Source organism: Phasianus colchicus, chromosome 25 (assembly GCF_987193195.1).
Source record: "Phasianus colchicus chromosome 25, bPhaCol1.hap1.1, whole genome shotgun sequence".
In the NCBI taxonomy this organism is placed as follows: Eukaryota; Metazoa; Chordata; class Aves; order Galliformes; family Phasianidae; genus Phasianus; species Phasianus colchicus.
Genome location: NC_143460.1, coordinates 4,639,155 through 4,660,875, shown reverse-complemented (window position 1 = coordinate 4,660,875; position 21,721 = coordinate 4,639,155). Strand labels below are relative to the sequence as shown.

At 45.2% G+C, this 21,721-nt stretch overlaps 1 protein-coding gene across 6 annotated transcripts; it reads left to right on the top strand.

Moving 5' to 3' along the window:
- The first annotated feature begins 22 nt into the window (after window positions 1–22).
- On the top strand, window positions 23–20,667 carry KCTD20 (potassium channel tetramerization domain containing 20). 6 transcript variants are annotated; one of them, XM_090124420.1, is made up of 9 exons: window positions 101–122; window positions 3,421–3,475; window positions 12,938–13,128; window positions 13,474–13,744; window positions 14,620–14,722; window positions 15,216–15,336; window positions 16,287–16,484; window positions 16,969–17,079; window positions 17,622–20,667. In XM_090124420.1, the coding sequence occupies exons 3-9, from the start codon at window positions 12,987–12,989 to the stop codon at window positions 17,912–17,914; spliced, it is 1,239 nt and encodes a 412-aa protein (XP_089980546.1). In that variant the 5' UTR covers window positions 101–122; window positions 3,421–3,475; window positions 12,938–12,986; the 3' UTR covers window positions 17,915–20,667. The 6 variants fall into 6 exon arrangements, with proteins under 6 accessions (XP_031461879.2, XP_089980546.1, XP_031461882.2 ...); XM_031606019.2 differs by lacking the exon at window positions 3,421–3,475 and having other exon boundaries at window positions 23–122; XM_031606022.2 differs by lacking the exons at window positions 101–122; window positions 3,421–3,475 and adding an exon at window positions 8,384–8,712.
- Window positions 20,668–21,721: the final 1,054 nt, after the last annotated feature.

The following is a 21,721-nucleotide window of genomic DNA, read 5'->3' as shown; positions in this document are numbered from 1 at the left end:
CCTTGCCATTGGCCCGGCGCCTCCGCGCTCTGGACCAATCAGAGAGCGGCGGGGGCGGGGCGCGGCCTTATTTCCAAGTCCCGCCCTCGCGGTGCCTGAAGGAGCGGCGCGGTGGGATGGCGGTGAGTGCGGCCTGCGCGGCCCTGCGCCGGCTGTGTGCCCTCCTGTCGGCCCGGGGAAGGGGCTGCGGGGGTCCTTCGTGGCTTTCCGCGAAGCTTAGGGCTGTTGAGGGGCTTTCTCAGCCTTCGAGGGGCTCGTTCTGCGCCGTGGGGGTCGGTGCGGGCCTGCTTTGTTCCGTTCCCTTGGGCCGCTGAGGGCGGTTTGGGGTCGGGCGGCTCCCGCTGTTCTCTGGGAGCTCCGTGGGGTCTCGGTGTGGGGCGCCCATCTCAGCGCCTGCGGGGCTCCGTCAGCGCAGGTAGGGGCTGTTATCCCCGAGCTGGGCATCAGCCGTGCCTCCGTTGCTCAGCTCGAGGCCTCGCTGCCCTCGGGTGGTGGATCTGCCGTGCCCTGCGGCTGCCTGCTTGTGCTCCGTGCGTCCCCAGAGTTAATTCTGCCTTTTTCTCCCCCCTCCTTCCTGGCCCTGCAGTGCTTTGAAAGAGAGCTGCGTTTTGTGGGGGATTTTCGTGTGAAGGGGAGCTGTAGGTGTGAGCTCGCCTTGTCGCTGCTGTGGTTTCACCCCGTCCTTAATCCTGCTTGCTCTGTGCCGCCTTCTTGGTGACCTTAAGCTGTTCAGGAAGGCAGGTTAATAATTCTAAATGTCTGCATGGGAGGCTGAGGACGTGCATCTGTAGGATGAATGTTACAGATTACTTTGCCAGGCTGGCTACAAACCCGGATCGTGTTGTAGCAGCAGGTTATACCCCTAAAGAAGAATGTTCACCTGCTCTCTCCATGGCCTTATCCTCAGCACAAAGTCACAGTCCTTCCTGCTGGCTTTCCTAGCAGTCGCACATCAGTTACAGGAAGGGCAGTTAACGGAAAAACACAATTGTCCCTTTTGAGGTGTGTCCTTATTTACCCCATACCCTGACTGAACGTCACTTACACTTATGGGTTGTAAATACTTACACCTTTGGTTCATGAAGGTGGTTTTAGTCACATGGGCAGCCAAATCGTGAGTTGTGAGGCTGAAAAGCTGCAGGTCAACGTGTAAGCAAAGTTTCTTGTAGATGTTACAAGTTATTCTGGGTTTTTGCATATCTTTACTACAGTTTCCCTTAAGAAAACAATGTCAGTTCAGTAAAATGAATGGGCTGATGGTGATTACAGTTCGTAGGTACCCAAATCACTAAAAATTCTCTTTTTCAGAGCAGATTGTGGAGCAGTTGCTTGCAGTGGTGCAGTTGCCTTTATTTTTTGTAATAACGTCCACATTAAAGGGTCATCAATGATCTGATCCTGTTGCTGAGATGGAGCAACGTCTGCAGACTCATTAGTGAAGCCTGTGCACAAGGCTTTGTCAGACTTATCTCACATTATCTCAAAGTAATTAAGAGCAGGATGAAGTAAGTTGTGCTTTGATGGAAATAGGTGTGCACTGAGTTAGCTAAATTGGTGTTTATTTCAAACCAGGCTTATCTTGTTTGCTGCTCATAGATTGTTTTGTTGTTGTGCTGTTGTTTTGGGTTGTGTTGTTTCAGAAGGATGAATCCTATGTTTGACTGGAGCTTAAGGTCATCTTTCTTTTGGGAGTTCCTCACACAGTTCTGTGGAAGGCAAGAAGGGGGGGTGGGGAGACGTTATTGGCTTTAATTGAATGGTCATCTAAGAATCTGAGATGTGAATGTGACAGGTTTGTTGGATATCTGGAGTAGGAAATAACCCTCAGGATTGAGAAACCTCATTTCAGCTGATCTGATGATCTGATCACAAATCCCAGCTCACCTCAGTCTTTTTTTGCTGTGCCTCCCATCCTGACATGTTCAGTCTTGCCTCCTCAGACTCCAAGAGGTTTTGTCATCACCTGCTTTAAGCTTTCTGTTAAGGATGTTGTGACGTTTTGTTTTTTTTGGGTGGGGAAGGACCAGCAATCACAGAATCACAGAATGGCCAAGGTTGGAAGGGACCTCAAGGATCACGAATCTCCAACCCCCCTGCCACACGCAGGGCCACCAACCTCCTCATTTAATGCAAGACCAGGCTGCCCAGGGCCCCATCCAACCTGGCCTTGAACATCTCCAGGGATGGGGCATCCACAGCCTCTCTGGGCAGCTGTTCCAGCACCTCACCACTCTCATAGGAAAGAACTTCCCCCTGACATCCAACCTAAATCTCCCCTCCCTCAACTTCAAACCATTTCCCTTGTCCTGCTGTCACTCACCCTTTCAAAGAGTTGATTCCCCTCCTGTTTGTAGGCTCCCTTTAGGTACTGAAAGGCTGCAATGAGGTCACCCCGCAGCCTTCTTTTCTCCAGGCTGAACAAGCTCAGCTCCCTCAGCCTGTCCTCATAGGGGAGGTGCTCCAGTCCCCTGATTGGGCCCTCCTCTGGACCCTCTCCAACAGCTCCCTGTCTTTTTTGTACTGGGGGCTCCAGACTTGGACGCAGTGCTGCAGATGGGGCCTCACAAGAGCAGAGTAGAGGGGAACAATCGCCTCCCTGTCCCTGCTGGCCACCCCTCTTGTGATGGAGCCCAGGATCCCATTTGCCTTCCACAAGGGCACACTGCTGGCTCATGTTAAGCTTTTCATCTATCAGGACCCCCAAGTCCTTCCCCACAGGGCTGCTCTCAAGGACTGCTCCTTCCAGTCTCCGCTCCTTCCAGTCTGTGTGGATGCCTGGGATTTCTCCTGCCCAAGTGCAAAACTCTGCACTTTGCTGTGTTGAACCTCATCAGGTTCACCCAGGCCCACCTTTCTGGCCTCTCGAGGTCCCTCTGAATGGCATCCAATGCCTGGCTTTGTTAACTGACATAACTTCTGTAGTGATTTTGCTATGGGACTTCAATGCTGCCATTCCTCCTTGTAGAAGATAATGCGAAGTGAACCTCCCTAAAAGGTTTGCTTGGAAGCAGGCTGTGGGACTGCAGCTTCCCAAAGAGATGTGGAGAGCAGAGTGATAATTCTTTCTTTCCAAGGAAAATGCTGGATTGGTGCCTGCTGATAACAGCTATTTCAGCTGTCCGAAGTGTCTCCTGATTTTTAGATGAATTGCTTAATAGAAAGTAAAATTAGTTAGAACACAAGTTCATTACTAGCTGGTTTAACCCATACACAAGCAACATAATTATTTCCTGTGGGGAAATATGGATGAATGAGGAACTACCACCATTTTTCACCCACTTCATTCACAGATTGTACAGTTAGAGCTAATTATGATTTTAGAAGCTCTCTGCAGAAGCAATGTGGTTGTAGGATCTGTTTTGGGGGGACTTGGCTGGACTGCTGATGAAAGCCCCATTGATTTCAGGTTTCTGATTCCAGCATCCTCTCTGAATGCACCATGACAATTAGAGTCTGTGGGCCATCTTTCACCAAGGTCAGTACAGTTTTTTTACACCTTTTAGATTGTCTTGCTGTACAGATTGATTCCCAGTCAGTAGTCTCCTAATTTGGAAACACTCCTGAATTTTTTGCCTGGTTTGATCCTGTCTGTGTTCTGATGAGCTGAACTGCTTTGCAGGGCTTCTGTCTTAGCAGTGCCTGTTTAGAGAAGCTGGAACTTGTAGGGGAAGAGTGGTGGAGGTGAGGGCAACCAAATAACAACACAAAGGAGTGTGCAGTTGTGTGTCAGTTCTGCATGTGGACAAATAATACAGGTTAAAGTTTATGAATCATACTTCCAGTGGCAAAAACATGTATTACAAGAAATGAATGCAGTTACCAGCAGGCTCTCATAAGTCAGTGCTGTGACCCTGAGCTGGGTGTTTGGGTGCAGTTGGCTGCTCTGTTCCATCAGAACAGAGGGTTTCAGGAAGGAAGTACAGCTTGGTAGCCATAAGAGTAACTGAAGTGAACCTTGTGCCTAATGCTGTGCTGTATGCTGCAGCAGTGCAAGCCCAGTGTCAGCCTGCTCTCATCACTAACACTGGTGGGATTCCACCCCCTGATTCAGCCTGCTGGGACAGCAGGTGATTGTGTTTCCTGTGACATTCATCTGTGTGTCCACACTGTGCTTTAGGATGTCCTGCCAGCTGTCCTGATTGAGCACAAACACCAATTTCAGAAGTTTTCTCAGTTCAGTAAATGATGGCATTCATGTTTTCTCAGTTATCTGTTTTGCCACTTGAATGGCTGCAGTTCTCACTCAGTGTGTCGTGAAAACTGAGGTGAAGGATCCACAAAGGAGGGGAGCAGGGAGAAGGCAGGAGGAGAAAAACCCTTTGCATTTGCTCTGTTGCCACAGCTGCAGTATTTTTGAAGGTATTCCCTGGAGGACTGGGATTTAGCTTAGCTGGGTGAGTTTCACAAGTCTCTCCTAGTTTGCTTATGGTGAATTTCATCCACTAGATCAATGTAACTAGAACAAATGAAGGAGGAAAACTGAATAAGGAAGCTTTAGCCTTTGTGTAAGCTGGCTAATTTCTTCCCCTGGATGAGAGGATTAAAAATCATGGCCTTGCATAATCACTGGCTTTGGAAAGGTTACATCTGCCTGGAACGTTTTCTGCTGTAGCAGTTGATGGTTATGAATGAGTTCCCCAATCCATTGACATAAATGTTCTGGCAGGCACTTGCAAACCTGCTTACAGTCTGATGCTTTGGGATAAGACTGCCCTTCACTGGGTGATGGCTGCTGCAGGCTCAGCAGGTGGAACTTCACAGTGGCACAGACCTTCCATACCAATGTGGATGGGAATAACAGAGTATAGCATTTGTCAAGGAGGAACCTTTGGGAGGTTTTGAAAACCTGACCTTACTCATTGTGCCTTTGTTCACCAGATCCACTAAGGGATAGAAGAGAAATACACAGATTACTTAGATCTCAATAGGCACCAATTTCCTCTTACAGTTTAATTTGCTACATCTGTAGAAATTCTTAAGATGTATGGGCACTGTATTTCTTTCTTCCATGGGCATTCTGCATTCTGCAGCATCCATGTTCTTTCAAAGAAGCCATTTCTATGTGAAAAATGGGGTTGTTCAGTGATCTTCAAATCAGGTCATGCTGGTTTAGTGTTAAAATAAAGCACCATAGAAGTTCAATTTTTTGCTAATCTCCACAGTTTCAATGAGACCAGTTCTTGCAGTGTGCTAATTAGGTACTATCTGAGTAATTTTGGACTAGACAGGTTTTATCTCTTGCCCTTAATGCTGCTCATCTGATTTAAGCCGTACAGCACAGAAGCATAAACCTTCTTTTGGAATATGACTGAAGGCCATTGGTTTGATTGCTTCTCTAATAGAGGGAAAATATTGATCATGCAAATTTCTTGGGCATGTGTGAGCAGCAGGTGGGACAGGAGCTTTTGCAGCATCCCTTCCCAGGATAGCCCTGGTTTCAGATCCCATGAAGGGCACTGAGCATCACCTACCCCTGTCTCAGCAGCAACCTGTCCGTTTCCAAATGTCAGCACAAGTCAGACGTGCTGCTATGGCTGCTGCAGAGCAAGAAGGTTGCTGTGACTCAGCTCTGTGTCACAGCTCTCAGCCTGCTGCACATGGCATAGAATTATAGGATGGCTTAGGCTGAAAGGGATCTTAAAGATGCCCAGCACTGCCCTTGCTGTGGGCTGGGTGCTCACCAGCCCAGGCTTCCCAGGGCTCCATCCATGACCTCAGGCACCTCCAGGGATGGACGCCACAGCTCTGGGCAGCAGAACTGAGGCCTTGCTGCCTTCTGAGTAAAGGATTTCCTCCTAACATCTAACCTAAATCTTGTTCTTTTAGTTTAAGTCTTTTCCCCCTTGTCCTATCACTGTCAGCCCATGCGAAAAGTCAGACTCCTTCCTGTTCATAAGCTCAAGTCTTGAACAAGGCCCAAATGAATGTATTTGGCAGTGAGATGTGTTGACATGTAGGTTTGCTGTCAGACTCGAGGAGCAGCAATAAACAGCTGGGTTTGAGATGGTTCCCTTTGAATGTACTGTGCAATGTAGTGCAGTGACAGCAGGCTAATGACTCCTCTCAGTATTGGGTGAGCGAGGGGGAAACTGGGTTTCTGTTTACTGTTAATTATAAAGCTGCAGAGAGCTTAATGCATTAGGGCTGTGCTATATTTAAATGGTCCCCCATCTGTCTGTCTGTCCCTATTACAAAATGTTCTTTGAGAAGATCACGGGGCCAGCTTCTCTCTCCTCTTAAAAGCTGTTTTTGAAGCACTCAGTTGCTTTCAGAGCTGTCTGACATGCCATGGCATCTGTGTCTGTCTTTGCTTTGTGCTGTTAAGTCACTGCAGTGCTGTTCTGGAGGCATTGCAGACAACTACAGGGAATGGCATTTCTCCACTTGCAGAGTGAAATTGATGCATTTCTGAAAGATGAAGCTATTATTCATGCAGAAAATAGAATCTTTGGTCATGCACTGTGTGTGTTGCAGACGGTTATCTTCAGTTAGGAGGCTGTTATAACTGAATTAAGAATAACAATTCCAAACAAAACCTCTTGTCAACTCAGGCCAGCCAGATTGACAGCCCTGAGGCTCACAGGCTTTGCTTATCCCCAGAGTATTGGAGCAGTGATGGGCACAGCAGCACCTCATCTGCCCCAGCTGCATCCCGGGGGTCTGTGCTGTGTGTGCTGGGACTTCTGCCCATCACTTCTGAGCTGGGCCCTGCTTTTACCACCCAAAGGGTCACTTAGAGGTGGTGGTTTCTAGAAAGCTGGCAGCCAGATTGGAAACAGCAAACTCATTTCACACAGCCTGCATTATGAGCTCTAAAGTCTCAAGGTTTTGGGCACTTGTGGGCTGAGATGAAATCTTGGGTTGTACATTAATAGGCCCTTTAATTAGCAGGCTCTGTACTAAGAAGTGTTCAAGGCTCATTAAAATCATTCTACTGAAATAAGGGAATTGATTTGTGAATCTTGTGGATTATTCAGCGGAAGAGTAGAATATCCCCTCCCCAAGGACAGACTTGGAAGGATTTCTTTAAAATAAATGACAGTAAAAATCCACGCATTTGTTTTCCTTCTTGTCTTTGAGATCAGGGCTGTGGAAGCCAGCTGTCGCTTTGGTTGCATGCTTGTCAAATTACAAATGGGCTGAAGTGGACTGTTCTGGAACAGGCTGCCATTTTAGAACTTCCCACTTCCAAGAGCAGCTTCACTCAGTGCCCAATGGGTACCTTTCCTCTGCACCAATGTCTCATTATGTGTGTTGAAATAGGCATCATCTCTGCTTATTCAATTTTATTTTTGTGTGTGTGGTTGTTTTCCTTTTTAAACCCACAAAATATGGCTCCAGTTCCTGGTTAATTTTGCTGAAACACGACACTAGCCAAATATTTTTTATTAGTCACATAAGAAGGAATGCAAGGAAGTATTCTTAGAAAGTGTTATAACTATGCTTGACGTGTAAAATATTTACCCAGACATGTAAACACAGCAAGGAATGCCATGCCAGTGTACCATCACACATTGAGCAAGATGTTTTCCAGCTCTTGGAAATAAGGTATCGTGTCCTCCGCTGACATGAACTGACAGAGTGTTGATGCTTGGCTTTACCCAGCAGAACTCTTAGCCCCCCTCTCTCCCATCCCAAAAATAAATCAGGATGAGCTTTCTCAAAGAGCTGCAATTGTGCTAAATAAATCTGTTTGGCTGTAGGGTTGCTTTAGCATTACTAACGTGACCGCAGTCTGAGGGGTTTGTTTTGCTTTCTGTTGTCTGTATCTTAACGTGTACTAAAAAAATTTCTTGTTCCTGCAGAGCACGCTGCCCTGGTGCCTCTGCTTGGCAGGAGTGTCCCCATGGCTCTGTGGATTCATCTGAGCCATTTCCAGCTGTTCTCTACCACGGTGAGATAGGCAGTGCTGCTGGGGCTGCCAGATAACCTGACTGAGATCCTGTGTTCTGCCCAGCTTCGGTATGAAACTCCTCCTGTGCTGGGCTCTGATGTGAGCTCTGCCACGTCCTCAGCACTGCCCTCATGCTCTGCTGGCTGCAGATCTGGATGCAAGCTGCTGCTGTCCTTCTGGTCACTGTCAGTGCTGGGCTGTGAGCTGTCCCAGTGCTTCTGTACCAGCAGGGCTGTGCAGGCAGATCAGAGCTCATCCAGCACATCAGTCACCCTCGAGTTCCTCCACACTTCACTATAGATTAACCACTTTCTCAAGGCAGGGCACTTTGATATTTAATTGCATTTCATTAAATAGTTTTCCTGCTGTGGGTCTGGATTGTCTTTGGTTGTTTTGTTTTTTTTAATGCTGCATGCTCTGTTTTTTTCTGAACTCTCATTGGTTAACAGTTACTGTAACTGCTTTCAAAACTCTTCCCTCTGTTATTAGTTGGCTCGAGCTGCTGCCAGGCAATTGGTTAAAAATGAATGGCAGTTGGAGTTGTAGCAGATGAGCTGGGAATGAGTTAGCAGTTACTTGCTGGGATCCCTTCCAGAGGAGGAAGGTGGAGTTCTGAGCTGCTCACAGCATTTCCAAAATAAGAGTCGTGGCAAACAGGGGCTGTGTGAAACATCAAGAAACTGCAGCAAACTACAAGTGAGGAGTTTGAATTCAGATTATTCTCTCTACCGAAGAAACAATCCTCTTGTGTTAAAGCTGTTCCCTATGTCAAATCTAAGGAGGCTGAGCCAGGAGTGTGGAAAGAGAGACTCAGGATGGTGAGGTTTGTTGGTTTGTTTTTCCCCTGAAAATAGCTGGTTTAAAAAGAAAAAAAAAAAGCTGTTTGCTGCCATGTGAGTTTTGTACTGAGCCTGTCATGAATCAGCTCTGGGGAGGGAGGGGACTTTTAAACTGAAATATTTACATGAATCAGACAGCTGGGCTTTGGGGGAGTGACCAGTGCGGTACAAACAGTTTAAACTCTGAAGCTCTGCTGTGCCTCGGTGTTTCCCTCTGATCAAGAAGGATTTGGGGGACTGGAGCTGGTAGCACTGGGAACATATGAGCCGCCAGTGAGTAAAGCTGTGTTGTGTGGGTGCTGGTGGAGGGTTTGCTCGGGGGTTGCAGCAGGGAAGGAGGTGATTTCTGTTCAGTTCTGGTTGCTGCAGGTGTGTCAGGATTCTCACAAGCTTTATGGATGCTTTCAAAATTCTCACAAGTCTTTATGCTTTATAGGACAGCTTATAACGAAAGCTTTGGATTCTGTAGTGTAAATGTAGACGCTTGTGTGAATGTGAAACAGCCAGATTTAGCTGCCCAGGAAGAAACGGTGCTTTAAAATCTAAAGGAAGGTCTTCTTTTTTTTTTTTTAAACTTTTTGGTTGTATTGAAGCTTTTCTAAGCATCCCTGCTGAGAATGGTGGGGCTGGATACAAGTCAGAACTGTCTGTTGCTGTTGTTTCTGTTGAGAATTTTTGCCAGGTGCTTTGTAGCTTTATCTAACACAACTGAAGACTATTTTAACTCATAGGTGTCATTTGGCTTGAAACTTCAGCTGGCTTGGTTTTCTGTGTGTGAAAAAGGGACCCTGTGTTTCTCCTGAGGCTGAAGATCCTGCTGATGTTTGCAGTGGACCAACCTTCACCAGGTTTTGACTGAAGGTAGTTGAGCAGCACCAGCAAAGCTGCTGTGACTGCAGTGATGAGATGCTCTTCACGAGGATCAGCTGTAAGAGCTTTTTCAGAAAGCTGCATTTAACCCATGAGTGTGGATAACAGCAGTGGTTCCTAAAGGCCACCTGGCTGCTCTCATTAAGCCTCTCAAGGAGGGCAGGAGCTTTAACAAACACAAACCTGTTGCCTTATTCAGGAAACACAGTTTCCTTCTGATACACCCAGCAGCAAGGCTGCACTGGGTGCTCTTCATATCTCCACGCTGAGCGTGCTCTGCTGTAACTTTCCTATTTTGGGAAAGGCCATCATATGTTACTGCAAGTTAATAAATCTCAGCAAGCTTCCTATGTGTGTTAGTGCTGATGGTGGCAGCGTGGAGGGCTGTGGTGACTCAGTGCCATCCGTGGTGACGGAGCTCTCAGTGTGTGAACCAGTCCCTGTCAGTTATGGAGGAATCTGGCAGATCATGAGGCTTACATCCAGGGTTAGACGTTCAGTGTCAAGCTATTAAAGCCATGCTGCAGACTGGAGCTCTGAATTGCACTTGTAGAAACAGTAGATTGTTGTTAAGACTGAAGTAAGTGAGTAGGTCTGTAAACTTTGCTAACAGTGAAGCACTATGCACAGAATAGGAGAAAACAATCGAGCATTTCATCAGCCTTCTTGCTGTCTCTGGCCAGAATTTGCAGGCTGCTCTGCGTTGCATCAGTCCTGCTGGACATTATTTTCCATCTATAATTTGAAACCAGATGGCAAATGAATGCACTGTATATTGATAGAGCTATTTCATAAGAAGGGAGAAGCCTTTGCAATGTGTCTGTGTGAACTGAGCCTATAAAGCACTCTTGGATCACCTGGTTACGTTTGTGTCTATAACAGAAAATGAGGCGAGGATTATTGGTAGGTGTGAGATGAGCATCTTAAAGACTCCAGGTAGACTTTCTCTCTGATGCAATGGGAATGAATGCACTTTTATGTTGTTCTCCTATGCTGCAGGCCTATCTACAGGTGGGCAGCAGCAGGCCCACTAAGTTTCACTTGGCCTTGAGCATCCTTTGTATGATTCAGCCCCACAGGGCAGTACCTGGGGCTCAGTGCTTGCCTTTCCTGCTCTGTAAGCAAACCCTGTGTGCCAGAGGTGATGTGAGGCCACAGTGCTCTGTGCCCAGGGCAGCCCCATCACCCTGGCTTCCTCTCTTGCTATGTGACATTTCACATGTGGCATTTCACCTTCTGAAAGAGCAGAACTGTGCTCATAAATAAGTCCTGTGCTTCAGAGAGAGGTAGCAAGTATGGATCCTGATTTGTATGTGGCAGTTTAAACTCCAAATGAGTGTTGGACACATGCTGTGGTTCTGCATGAAGGGTGTTTTAATAGGGAGTTTTCAGTTACAGTTTGTTGGTGATGCTGTAATTGTCTCTTGCTGGGGATGCAGAAGGGAACAGAGCAGAAGGGAAGCTTGGTCAAGGCTACAGCAGGCAAGCAGATTTGGGTTTTTTTTCCTATGCCCTTCTGTGCTGTTTCCTTTTTGTATTTTCTTTATTTTTCAGTCTGAAGAGATCCCCAGGTTAAGGGAACAAACAGAAGCTGGGGCCAAAGCTCACAGAGTTTGATCCTCATCTTGTTCACATAGGCTCAGCCCTGCTGTTTCCAATGAGCTGCTCACAGCCAGGGCAGAAACTACAAGTGTAGCCTTTCTGAGCAGCTGGGCTGTGCTCTCCTGCACAGCCCTGAGGAGTGCTTCAGCAGCACAGTGAGGTGGGCAGCAGGGCCTTGGCTTGGGGTGTCAGTGCCACAGCTGCCTCAGTCACCCATCCTTACGTACAGGAAATGCTTCTCATTATTTAACTTAAGTGAGATTTCCCTTTTTGTTCTGCAGAAGAGGAGTCAGTCATCATTAACGTGTTATTCTGCTTTTGTTTGAGAGTGCTTTGGACGTGTTCCAAGGATATGCTTTCAGAAATTAAAGTGAGGCTAAACTTTTCTGAAAGGTGTGCAATTATATTACAAATACGTCTTGTTCCAAACTGGTAGGCTACAGAATTAGGTCAGGCACACCCTGAATATGCACATTTCCTGCTTGCTCATGTTTCTGAGAATTGTATGTGGGAATGTTTTTGTAGATTTAAAGGAGCGTTGTCACCTAAAAATGAGTTGTTGGGAGTTGTATTGAAGTCATCGTGATGCTGTGATGTCGGAAGAGCAGGAGATTGCCAGCTGCCCCATTTGGTTGCTCAGTCTGGTTGTTGCTCTTTGCTGTTTTTAAACCATGGGATGAATTAAGATCATTCTTTTTAGCTATTTCTGCTGCTTCCCAAGTTGCTGCTCGTTGTGCTGGGTGACTGCAAAGCAGTGCTGAAGCCGTTGGATGTTCCAGGCAAGGGCTTTGCTCTGACAGCACTGCTTTTTCTTTAGAGTTTCCATGGAGTTTGCTGCAAACCTGGGCTCCTCAGCTGTTTTAGAATTGCTTTTTAAAAATAAATATTAAGAAAAAACAAAAGAGCATGAGGGTAATTATAAGGAACAGCTAAAGCTAGATGTTAGAAACCAGCAAATCTGCACTGCTAATTTTATTATCTTTTGCTTGATTAAATGTTTTGCATCTGTACTGGGTTTCCTTTGCTGGTTATGCTATTTGCATTCCTTCCTTGCACACCACCTTTATACTCTTCGTGTTGGTGTGAGCAAGTTGGGCCATTTGGAATGAAACATTTCACTCCTGAGAGCTGTACACGTTGGAAGGTGGGTTTGGATGAGAGTTCAGTCTCCAATTAGAAGTGGTTACAGCACTCTACTTTCATTTTAAGAATTAAGAATTCTCAATGTGGGCCTGTTCTCGAGATAGCTGCCTGTGTGCAGCCAGGGGGCAGGAGGGGTGGATGTATTGGTCAGCGTTGGGGCTGCAGTTGCTCCCAAAATCATCTCCCCTTTTGTCCTGTTTTCTCTAACAAGGCTGCCCTGAGTGTTTCCCAGGGCTGTCAGGAGGAATGAGCTGTTAATATATGTAAGAAGCTCTGAAGGTGAACAGTGCTAATTATTATTTATAGGTATTCAGTCTCACTCCAAGTGCTTCACCTTGATCATAGGCATGAAAGGAAAGCAGGACATCTGTCAGCTGGTCAGCCTCAAGTGTGGCCTTCTGAAGTCTTCATGCACTGATTTCCCTCCTGGACTGTGTACATGACTGCAGTATATTTGTCATGTTGAATGGTTGGGCTGTTTGTTATACAAGCCAGATCCAGACGTTAAGGTGTCCTTCCTTGTTTGCCTTAATCCTTCATTGCTTGAGAGCTTCTTCCAAAACTAACAACCTGCTGTTTTCTCTCCTAGCTCTTCTCTTAGGAAACGCAACCAACACCTTGCATCACGGAGGCCCAGCATGAATATTAACTGTGCTGGTGGGAAGAGGAATCTGGAGTCCACTTGCTCTGTAGAAAATGGAACTGTAGCAGTGCACGAGACAGAAGAAGGTAATGTGATGCTTGGAGGTCACAGCCCCTCTGCAGGCCTCAGGAACGAGGGTGAGGATAATGTCTTTACCTTGCACTGATCTTTAAGGGAGATTTGGGGGGGGGGGGGAGGGGGGTAGAGGAAGCGTTTAATTTCTGTGCTCCTGCTCTTTAACCATGGAATCTGCCTTGCTTTAACAAGCTGTGTTAAGCATGGGGGAAGTTTTTTCCTCTGAAAGCCACATTCTGTCTAAATTTGAAAATGCAGACTGGCCTCAGGTCAGATAGCATTATTCTGACAGTGATGTATATTGACATCCTTCGTTATTGTCTGACTCGTTTTTCTCCTTGCAGTAAGAAGTGTTACTGCTGAATGATGTTTCAGGAAGCTGTATCTTCCCTTTGTTTGTCTCTCAGGTTTAGATTCTGACTACAGACACACTGCTTGCCCAGCCAGCCCCCAGTTCAGCAGCATGTTGTCTGCTTCTGAAGACGCACACAGTTGTCACTTCCAAGATGGAAATAAAAGACAGACAGAATATTTTAACACCCAGGAGCGCCATGCTTTGTCTTCAAGCATCAATTCACAGACGGTGGCTCCAGAGAAAGTGACACTTGTGGTAGATGGCACTCGGTTTGCAGTGAATCCACAGATTTTCACTGCTCACCCTGATACTATGCTGGGAAGGTGAGTGATTTCCCCCGTTTTCAATATACCTCAAGAAAGGAAGATGTTTTCTGAAATGGAATAGACATGTAATGTTTGTGTTATGATCTCATCTGTGCACACATGCAGAGCAATGTTGACCTCATTCAGATCTGTGCTGTTAGTAAGGCCTTGAAGACATGAGTAGATGTAGAGAAACTTAGTAATTCTCTAGGTAACATTCTCTCTATGGCCTGCTTCCTTCAAGCAGTGTACACTTCTAGCTAGACGTAGTTTGCTTTAGCATTCTGAGTGTTTGCCTTGTTTGTGAGTGCTGCATCTGTTGGCAGCTGATAACTTCATCCCTTACAAAATGGGAAAAAATGATAATGCTTCCTCCCTGTCTTGCTGTTATCTTTTAATGCTCTCCTAAGAGAGAAGTCACTCAGCTCCCTGTAACATGGATTAGAGGTCAGTCTCTGCAACAAGAAACGTTCATTTTCTGTATTGCCAGCCTGTCTGTGACCAAGGAGAGACTGCTTCTGTTGGGCTGCTGACATTGCACAGGTCCTTGTGTCAAGCAAGTGATCTCAAGGAACGTGATCCTTGCCTTCCATAACTTCAGTGAAAGGGCTTCTTTAACTAGGAGTTTTCTGACTCAGGCTTGACTGGTCTGTTTCTTTGAGTTGTGACTTGTTGCATACAATGCAGTAGCTACAGCAATAGAATTCAGCTCTAGCAGGACTTAGGTGAGACAGTTCTTGTGCTTATTTACTGTGGGGGAGATGTGAGTATTGGTTTCAGGTTGCTGTGTACAGGTGTCACTGCTGGTGTTCTGTAACCTCAGTGCACCTATTGCTCTCTAGAAATAATGAATTTAAATATACTTGGACACTTATGTATTTTTATCTGTTCAGAATGTTTGGACCAGGAAGAGAATATAATTTCACCAGGCCAAATGAAAAGGGAGAATATGAAATTGCAGAAGGAATTAGCTCAGCTGTGTTCCGGACTGTGCTGGTAAGATGTTTGCAGACTTGGGGGGGGAAGCAGTTGTTTTGTCACATGTGCAAAACTGAGTCATCTCTGTGCCCCTGGGACGTGTTCTTTTATTACTGTTTTGCATTGTGATTTTATGTAAAATAATTATTTATGTATGCATATATTCAAAATACTGACTCACATCAAAATCAAATACTTGCTCATGTTGCCTTTTACCTCTCCTGTGAGCTTTGTTCTGACTCTGTGGCTGCACGTAAATGATTATTGCATGTGTTAGGAAACCCCAGTGCCATGGAAAAGGTTTGACTGGGACTCACAGTTGATCAGTCCCAAGAGGGTATGCAAAGAACTGTAGATTCTCAGACAGGTGGGTGTTTCTGCTATTCACAAACCTATTTATACTTCCTGAAACTCAAGTGCTCGTCAACAAAACAAAAAGCTAAATAGAAAAACAATCAGAATCCAAGCTATTCTTCATTTTTCCCCCCCAAATTTTTCTTTTTGTTTGCAGGATTATTACAAGACTGGAATAATAAACTGTCCTGATGGGATTTCCATCCCAGACCTTCGAGACACCTGTGATTACCTCTGCATAAACTTTGACTTCAACACAATCAAATGTCAAGATTTAAGTAAGTATAAAATAAATCAGCTCTTAGGAAAATCATGCCTGTAGTGTTGAGCACTCATCTTGATTTGGTGCATTTTTTATGTGCTTTAGTTTGAGTGTAAGGGTATGGACTCCACTAGGACTGATAGGTGTGTGGCATGTAGACAGCTTCCCTTTTTTGCTGCTTCAGCTGAAAATGCATTGATTAAATCCTGCAAGACATCTGGCTCAGAAAAGCAAAGTGAAATTGTAGAACTTCTCAGCCTCTGTTTTGAGGGGGAGCTGGAAGAGCTTACTGCTACAGCCAGACCAAATGAAGGCTACAAGCAGATTTGCAACCCCTAACTAAAATGTACCAAAGAAGTGAGAGTAATTTAAGCAGAGAGGTGAACAGGCAGACTAGGTGTTGAAGACACTGAAGTTGTAAAGTAGTAGAGTTCTTTGCAGTGAAACTGACTGGGAGCAGCTTTTTGATGGGTATTCTGGCAAAGAAAGGAACTTTTCACACAGGTAAATCTGTGAAGAGCACTGTGCTGAAATGGGGTTTGTGATACCATAGCACAGACCTTGGGTGGAATTCCTGCTGTCTTCTGATGAGCAGGCAGGTGGCAGAAAATGTGCTTTCAAGTCCAGAGATGGTTGCTGGAAGTTCAAAGATCAGAATGAATGAATTATTCTCTTATTTTGCTGTATTATTCAACTTTTTTTTTTTTTAAATGGTAATTCAATGGTTTTAGGGTGTAATTTGCATCCCATTTGAAATGCACTCACTTGTTTTTATTTTCCAGTTCTTGTACTGGAGACTATTGGTGCAACTGAACATATGTTGAGGAGTTTGTCTAAAGATGAATGAATATCTTGAATATCTTAAAAGTGTAGAGCTGGGATGTATTTTCATATGGTATCTTAACATACGTACACATGTATTTTCATGCTTAAAAAAGGCTCATCGTGTTGTTGTGTCTCTTTTAGGTGCTCTTTTACATGAGCTCTCCAATGATGGTGCTCACAAGCAGTTTGACAGCTACCTGGAGGAGCTAATTCTGCCTATAATGGTGGATAGTGCCCGGAAAGGGGAGCGTGAATGCCATATTGTTGTGCTGACAGATGAGGACACTGTGGACTGGGATGAAGATCACCCTCCTCCAATGGGCGAGGAGTACTCTCAAAGTAAGGGCTCCTGGCTCAGGTTCTGCACACTCCCAGACATCTGGCTGCTAGGAAAGGACCCACTGTCCAAACAGCAGCCTTCCTCCAGGAAGGGAGGCTGGCACATGGTGTTCTGTTTTGTACATTCCTTCTGAATTGGCTGCTGCTACAGGCAGGATACTTGTCTTGTTACAGCTTTGTTTTGATTTCCTGCAGTGGTAATGGAGAGCATTCACTGCATTTCTTCCATATGTTTATTGCCTCAGCCTTTTTCTGGTGTCTGAATACTTTTTGCTCTACACACCCATCACCACCCTTCTATCCATACTGTAACGTGTATGGCTACACTGCCACCAAGGAACCAGAGCTAATCCTACTTGTGAGAACAGATACGTGAGCGGTTCCTGGAAACCAAACCTGCTTTTTTGACACTCCCACAGCTGAGTATGTCAAAAACAGGGAGAAGGTCTCTCCTGTGGATTCTCATTGCTGTTTATTTCTCCAGTCCTTTACAGTTCCAAGCTGTACAGATTCTTCAAGTACATCGAGAACCGCGATGTTGCAAAAGCTGTGTTAAAGGAGCGGGGCCTGAAGAACATTCGCATTGGCATTGAAGGTAAAAATCAACAAGGGAAGTGCTAAAAGGAGTGACTCTAGCATGTAAAACCTGTTTTCTATTGGATTTGCATCAGAGGAGGGCTTACATTGGCTATCTCACGTGCTGTTATGCTTTCCTGTGTCACCACATCCAGGCATCCCAGCGCCTGTGCTCTGATAATGCTAATGGATTAATTATTCTGTCCCCACATCCTGGCACCAGAAAGGGAAGAGAGAGGAGGTGATAAATGACTACTTAAAAGTTGTGGATGTTTGCCATACCATTGGTTATGCGAAACATATTATCAGGGTTTGGAAGCAGGGAATACCTGTCACGTGTGCCTGCAACATGCTTAATGCTGTGGATGCTTAATGCTGTGGATGGTATGGCTGCATCCTCTTTTCCAGGGAAAAGAAAGCAGCCATGAAAGCCAATAATGGTAAATGTAGGAAGTGAGCACTTGTCTACTCAGTCACCTGTGTCCCTGTAGTCACTCCTGTCTGTCCTTCAGGATCTGTTGAGGGTGTGTGGTGCAACTGACTGTCTGTCTGTGTTTTCAGGATATCCCACCTGTAAAGAGAAAGTGAAGAGGAGGCCAGGTGGTCGCTCAGAAGTGATATACAACTACGTTCAGCGGCCGTTCATCCAGATGTCCTGGGAAAAGGAGGAGGGGAAAAGCCGTCACGTTGACTTCCAATGCGTCCGGAGCAAATCTCTAACAAACCTGGTCACTGTGGGTGATGACGTTTCAGAGGACCATGAGGTTATAATGCATCACCCCCCACAGGTAGATGAACTGGATAGGCTAAATGCTCCATTCTCCCAAATGGCTGTTAATGATCTACCAGATTAGTCATGGCTCCGGCTTGATGTGGGAACATCTCAGCATAGTTTCATCCTAGTAATGGAACACAGACTCCTTGCAAGGTGCTTTATCCTCATTCATCTTCTTACTATGTTGTCATATTTCAAGCATGTTAATAAAGAGCCACGCTCTCTAGCCTAATTGTGCAATCAAAAGCAACATCTCAAACAAAAAGAAAATGTCGCTTGTTTCCACTACAAAGGCTTCCAGACTGATGGGTGCTGAATATCTTAAGTAAACTTCTGAAAGAGGAGCAGAAGTATTTAGAAATGACATGAGAGAGGAAACTGTGGGCCTGTCAAGACAAAGCTTCTATTTACCATTAGATACTTAGGTTTGCTTTTGTGATAATCTGCACCAGACATCAAAGCAAGACAGGTGATGCTCTTTCATCAGCCAGCAGAAATGTAGCACGGTTGTGGCAGCAGAATACTGAGAGTGGGGAAATGACAGCAGAATGCTGCATGAGGGAATCTGTTTACACTGCCACCTGGCTTTGCATCCAGTGTGTACAGCTGTTCTAGGGAGCACCTCTCAGAGGTGTTCAAGGCCAGGTTGGATGGAGCAGCCTGATGTGGGCTGGAACTGGATGGTCTGTAAGGTCTTTTCCAACCAAAACCCTTCTGTGATAATAGGAAGTATGAGACTCTTCACAGGAGCTGCCTGTATATACTTCTACATTGGATGAAATGACTGTTCAGAGATATTGTCTGTGAAGTTCATTAAAATGAGCAGATTGTGCTGGAGGAAAAAGCCAGAAAGAAGACTAGTTGATTTTTTTTTTTTTTTTAGCAACAGTCAGTCTGTTTAGTAGCATAGAAGATGATGTAAGAAGCTTTCTAAAGATGACTGTGCATGTTAAGAATTTTTTTCCTCATCCTTTCTAAGAAAAAAAAAATAATGCTGGAGCTGAGCAAAATCTGTTTGCATCAACCTCATCAGTGAAGATTTGCATAGGCTGCCCAAGGAGCATTCCACCCACAGGACCCGTTTCAGCTTCTGAAGGCCACTTCCCTCCCAGTTTGGAACTGACTGGACTCTGTCACAGTCAGGCACATAGGAGACATCCAATAATAAATGAGACTTCAGCAGGAAAAAAATACACATACCTGGGAACAATTGCCCTCTGCTGCTCTAAGTACAGTATTCTGTATTTAAGGTTCTATTCATTTTGAATTCAGGGCCAACAAAGCTGTGACTGTAGGTGTAAACACACTCTGGGCTGCTTAACTCACATGTGTTGGAGTGTAGCTGTCCTGTTCCTTTTGTGTGCAGTTTCCTACAGGCTGCTTAACCCACTGATGAGCACACAGAGCATTCAGTACAGCCAGAGCCAAGCAGGCAGGTGAACAAGCACAGACCTGCATTACACAGCTAGCATTTCTGAGGGCTGCAGAGAGACTGTACGGACCCAAAGCAGTGCTGTTCTGGTACAGAGCAAAGCTGAAACACCCAAAAAGCATGAGAGGAAAGCAGCTCCTGTAAGTTCAGGTCAGTTCTGCTCTTGTAATTGATTGGTGTTTAAACCTGTGCTGCTTGGTTTGTAAGTTACTTGGGCATACTTAAAGTAGAGGTAGGTGTTAGTCTGCCCCTAGAAGCTTTAATCCCTTTATTGTCAGGGTTGCATCAAGCAAATTCTCATTATTTTCTATCTGTCTGCAAACTGTAAGGTAGGCGTGGTATTGAAGTTTGCTGTTACTGTTTTGCTGCTATGGATGTATTGCTTTCCTTTTCTGTGTAAGGAACATGAATGCCTTTCTGGTTAAGAGTAACAACACCATCTCTGCCAATGCTTATGTGCTGATGCATTTCGTTCCCATTTGTATGGATATGGGTTCTGTTATCAGCAGAGTTTCTTTTTCCTAAGTGCAGCAAATATCTCTCTTCTTTTATAAGTGCCTATGGGAAGATTTCCAGAAGTGCTTCAGGCCCTCCTGAGAGTCTTAGGGGTTGAGGTCCACCTGACTTCTGAAAAGTCCTTTCTGTGTGTTAGTGGATCAGCATAGAGAAGTGTCCTTCAGTGTCTGCACAGAGGCAGTGTAAGTCATGTGCAATCACTTTCCATTGTTGTTCTAGATGAATTTCTATTCTTGTATTAGAGAACAAAAGCTATGGCACATTGATCTTCCAGGAGAGGTCCAGGCCATGTCCATTAGCTGCCAAAGGATTGAGCAGCTCCCAGAGTCAAGCATAGGCAATGGTGAGGCTGGCTTCTGGCAGTGATGGAGCTTGGCTCCAGGCCCTGTGGATTTTTGGTGTCTGTATTTATTTTTACAGCTGTGTAAGTTTGGTTTGAAGCAAACCTGTGCTGAGTTGGGATTGGGGTTTACCCATTCCACAGGTGTGTGGGTCAAACAGGCCCTCACTTGAAGGCTCAGAATGTCACTGCCTTGTTAACTTTCTGGTGCTGTGTAACCAATGGGACCTTCAGCACAGGATGGGGGGCCTGGCTTCCATGCTGTATGTGGACTGCTTTGCAGACACTGAATGACACTCTACTTTATTGGCTTTCCCAAGTAGCTGGAGATGCATTTGGGATTTATTTTTAGTAGAGCAAGTTCTGTTGGAACACTATGTCAAGGTGAAGAAGCATGCATTTGCTTTTCCTCCTTTTCTCATAGTTGCCCACCATTCAGGTAGAAGTGTTTGGTCTTATTCTAGATGTACTGAAGTGTTAACTGTGGTGTCCATAAACTCCTACAGCTGTATGGTTTCTTTTATGTATTAAAGCATAAATTATATGTGGTTGTTTGGGCTCTTTTAGACGTGGAATAGAATAGGTAGGGGGTTTATATTGCTATAAAAGATGCTCCCCAATTCTACCTAGTTGAAGTGGATGAGGTCCCTTCCACCCCAAACCATTCTGTGAATAAGGTGGAGCCCAGGTGACATTTAATGGATTGACTGACAACTGTGTGTTTACTAAGAGGATTTTATTTACATACCCAATGCAAAGATCATTCCATACAAAGCTGGCTCCCCTGCCCTCACATGATACATCTGCCAAATTTTACAGTGCAATTTAGTAACAGCTTTTAAATATTTACAGAAAACACTTTTTCAAATTACAGCTTAAGGCAGAGTCAGGGCACAGTGATAAGAAACACTTGGTGCAGGTTTATGGTAGGCATGATAGAAAGACAAAGTGGCAGCACAATTCAAGTTCAGACTCGTTGGAAATTCAGATTAGGATCTTTCCTAGAAGTCCAGCTGGGTAAAAAAAAAATGCAATCAACAAAAACAGTCCTGCTAGCAGCTTGAAAAGAGAGCTGAGATCCACATGAGCTCAATACACAAACCAGCAGCTAATACAAAGGTTTGGCTAACACAGGGGGAGGGAACAATCATACTGAAATCTTCAAGTAGAGCTCCTGGAAACAACAGGGGTTGGTTTGCACCTGTAACAGGAAGCAGGTGCAGCTGTAATAAAAAAACCTACCTGTGGAAAGGGGATGTCCAAGGCTTTCAGAGGATTATATGCAGCCCTGTGGCTCCTACTGAAAGGCACAGAAATGAGGTACCCAACTGTTCCTTACGCCTTATAAAAGCTTTAATTCAAAACTGAGGTTTCAGACTTTAAAACATATGCACTAAAATGCACAATATGTATTATTATAGAGATTCTCACAGCAAGTTGTCACAACTTAGAGTGGTACAGCTTCTCTTATCTTTGGTATTTATAAATAAAATGTCCAGTCCCTTTAATAAAGGGCTAATAATGCCACTACTGCCCCCAAATCCTTCATCCTCATCCACTGCAGCTTCAAAGGATTTTGCTTTCTGAAGTGTTAAGGC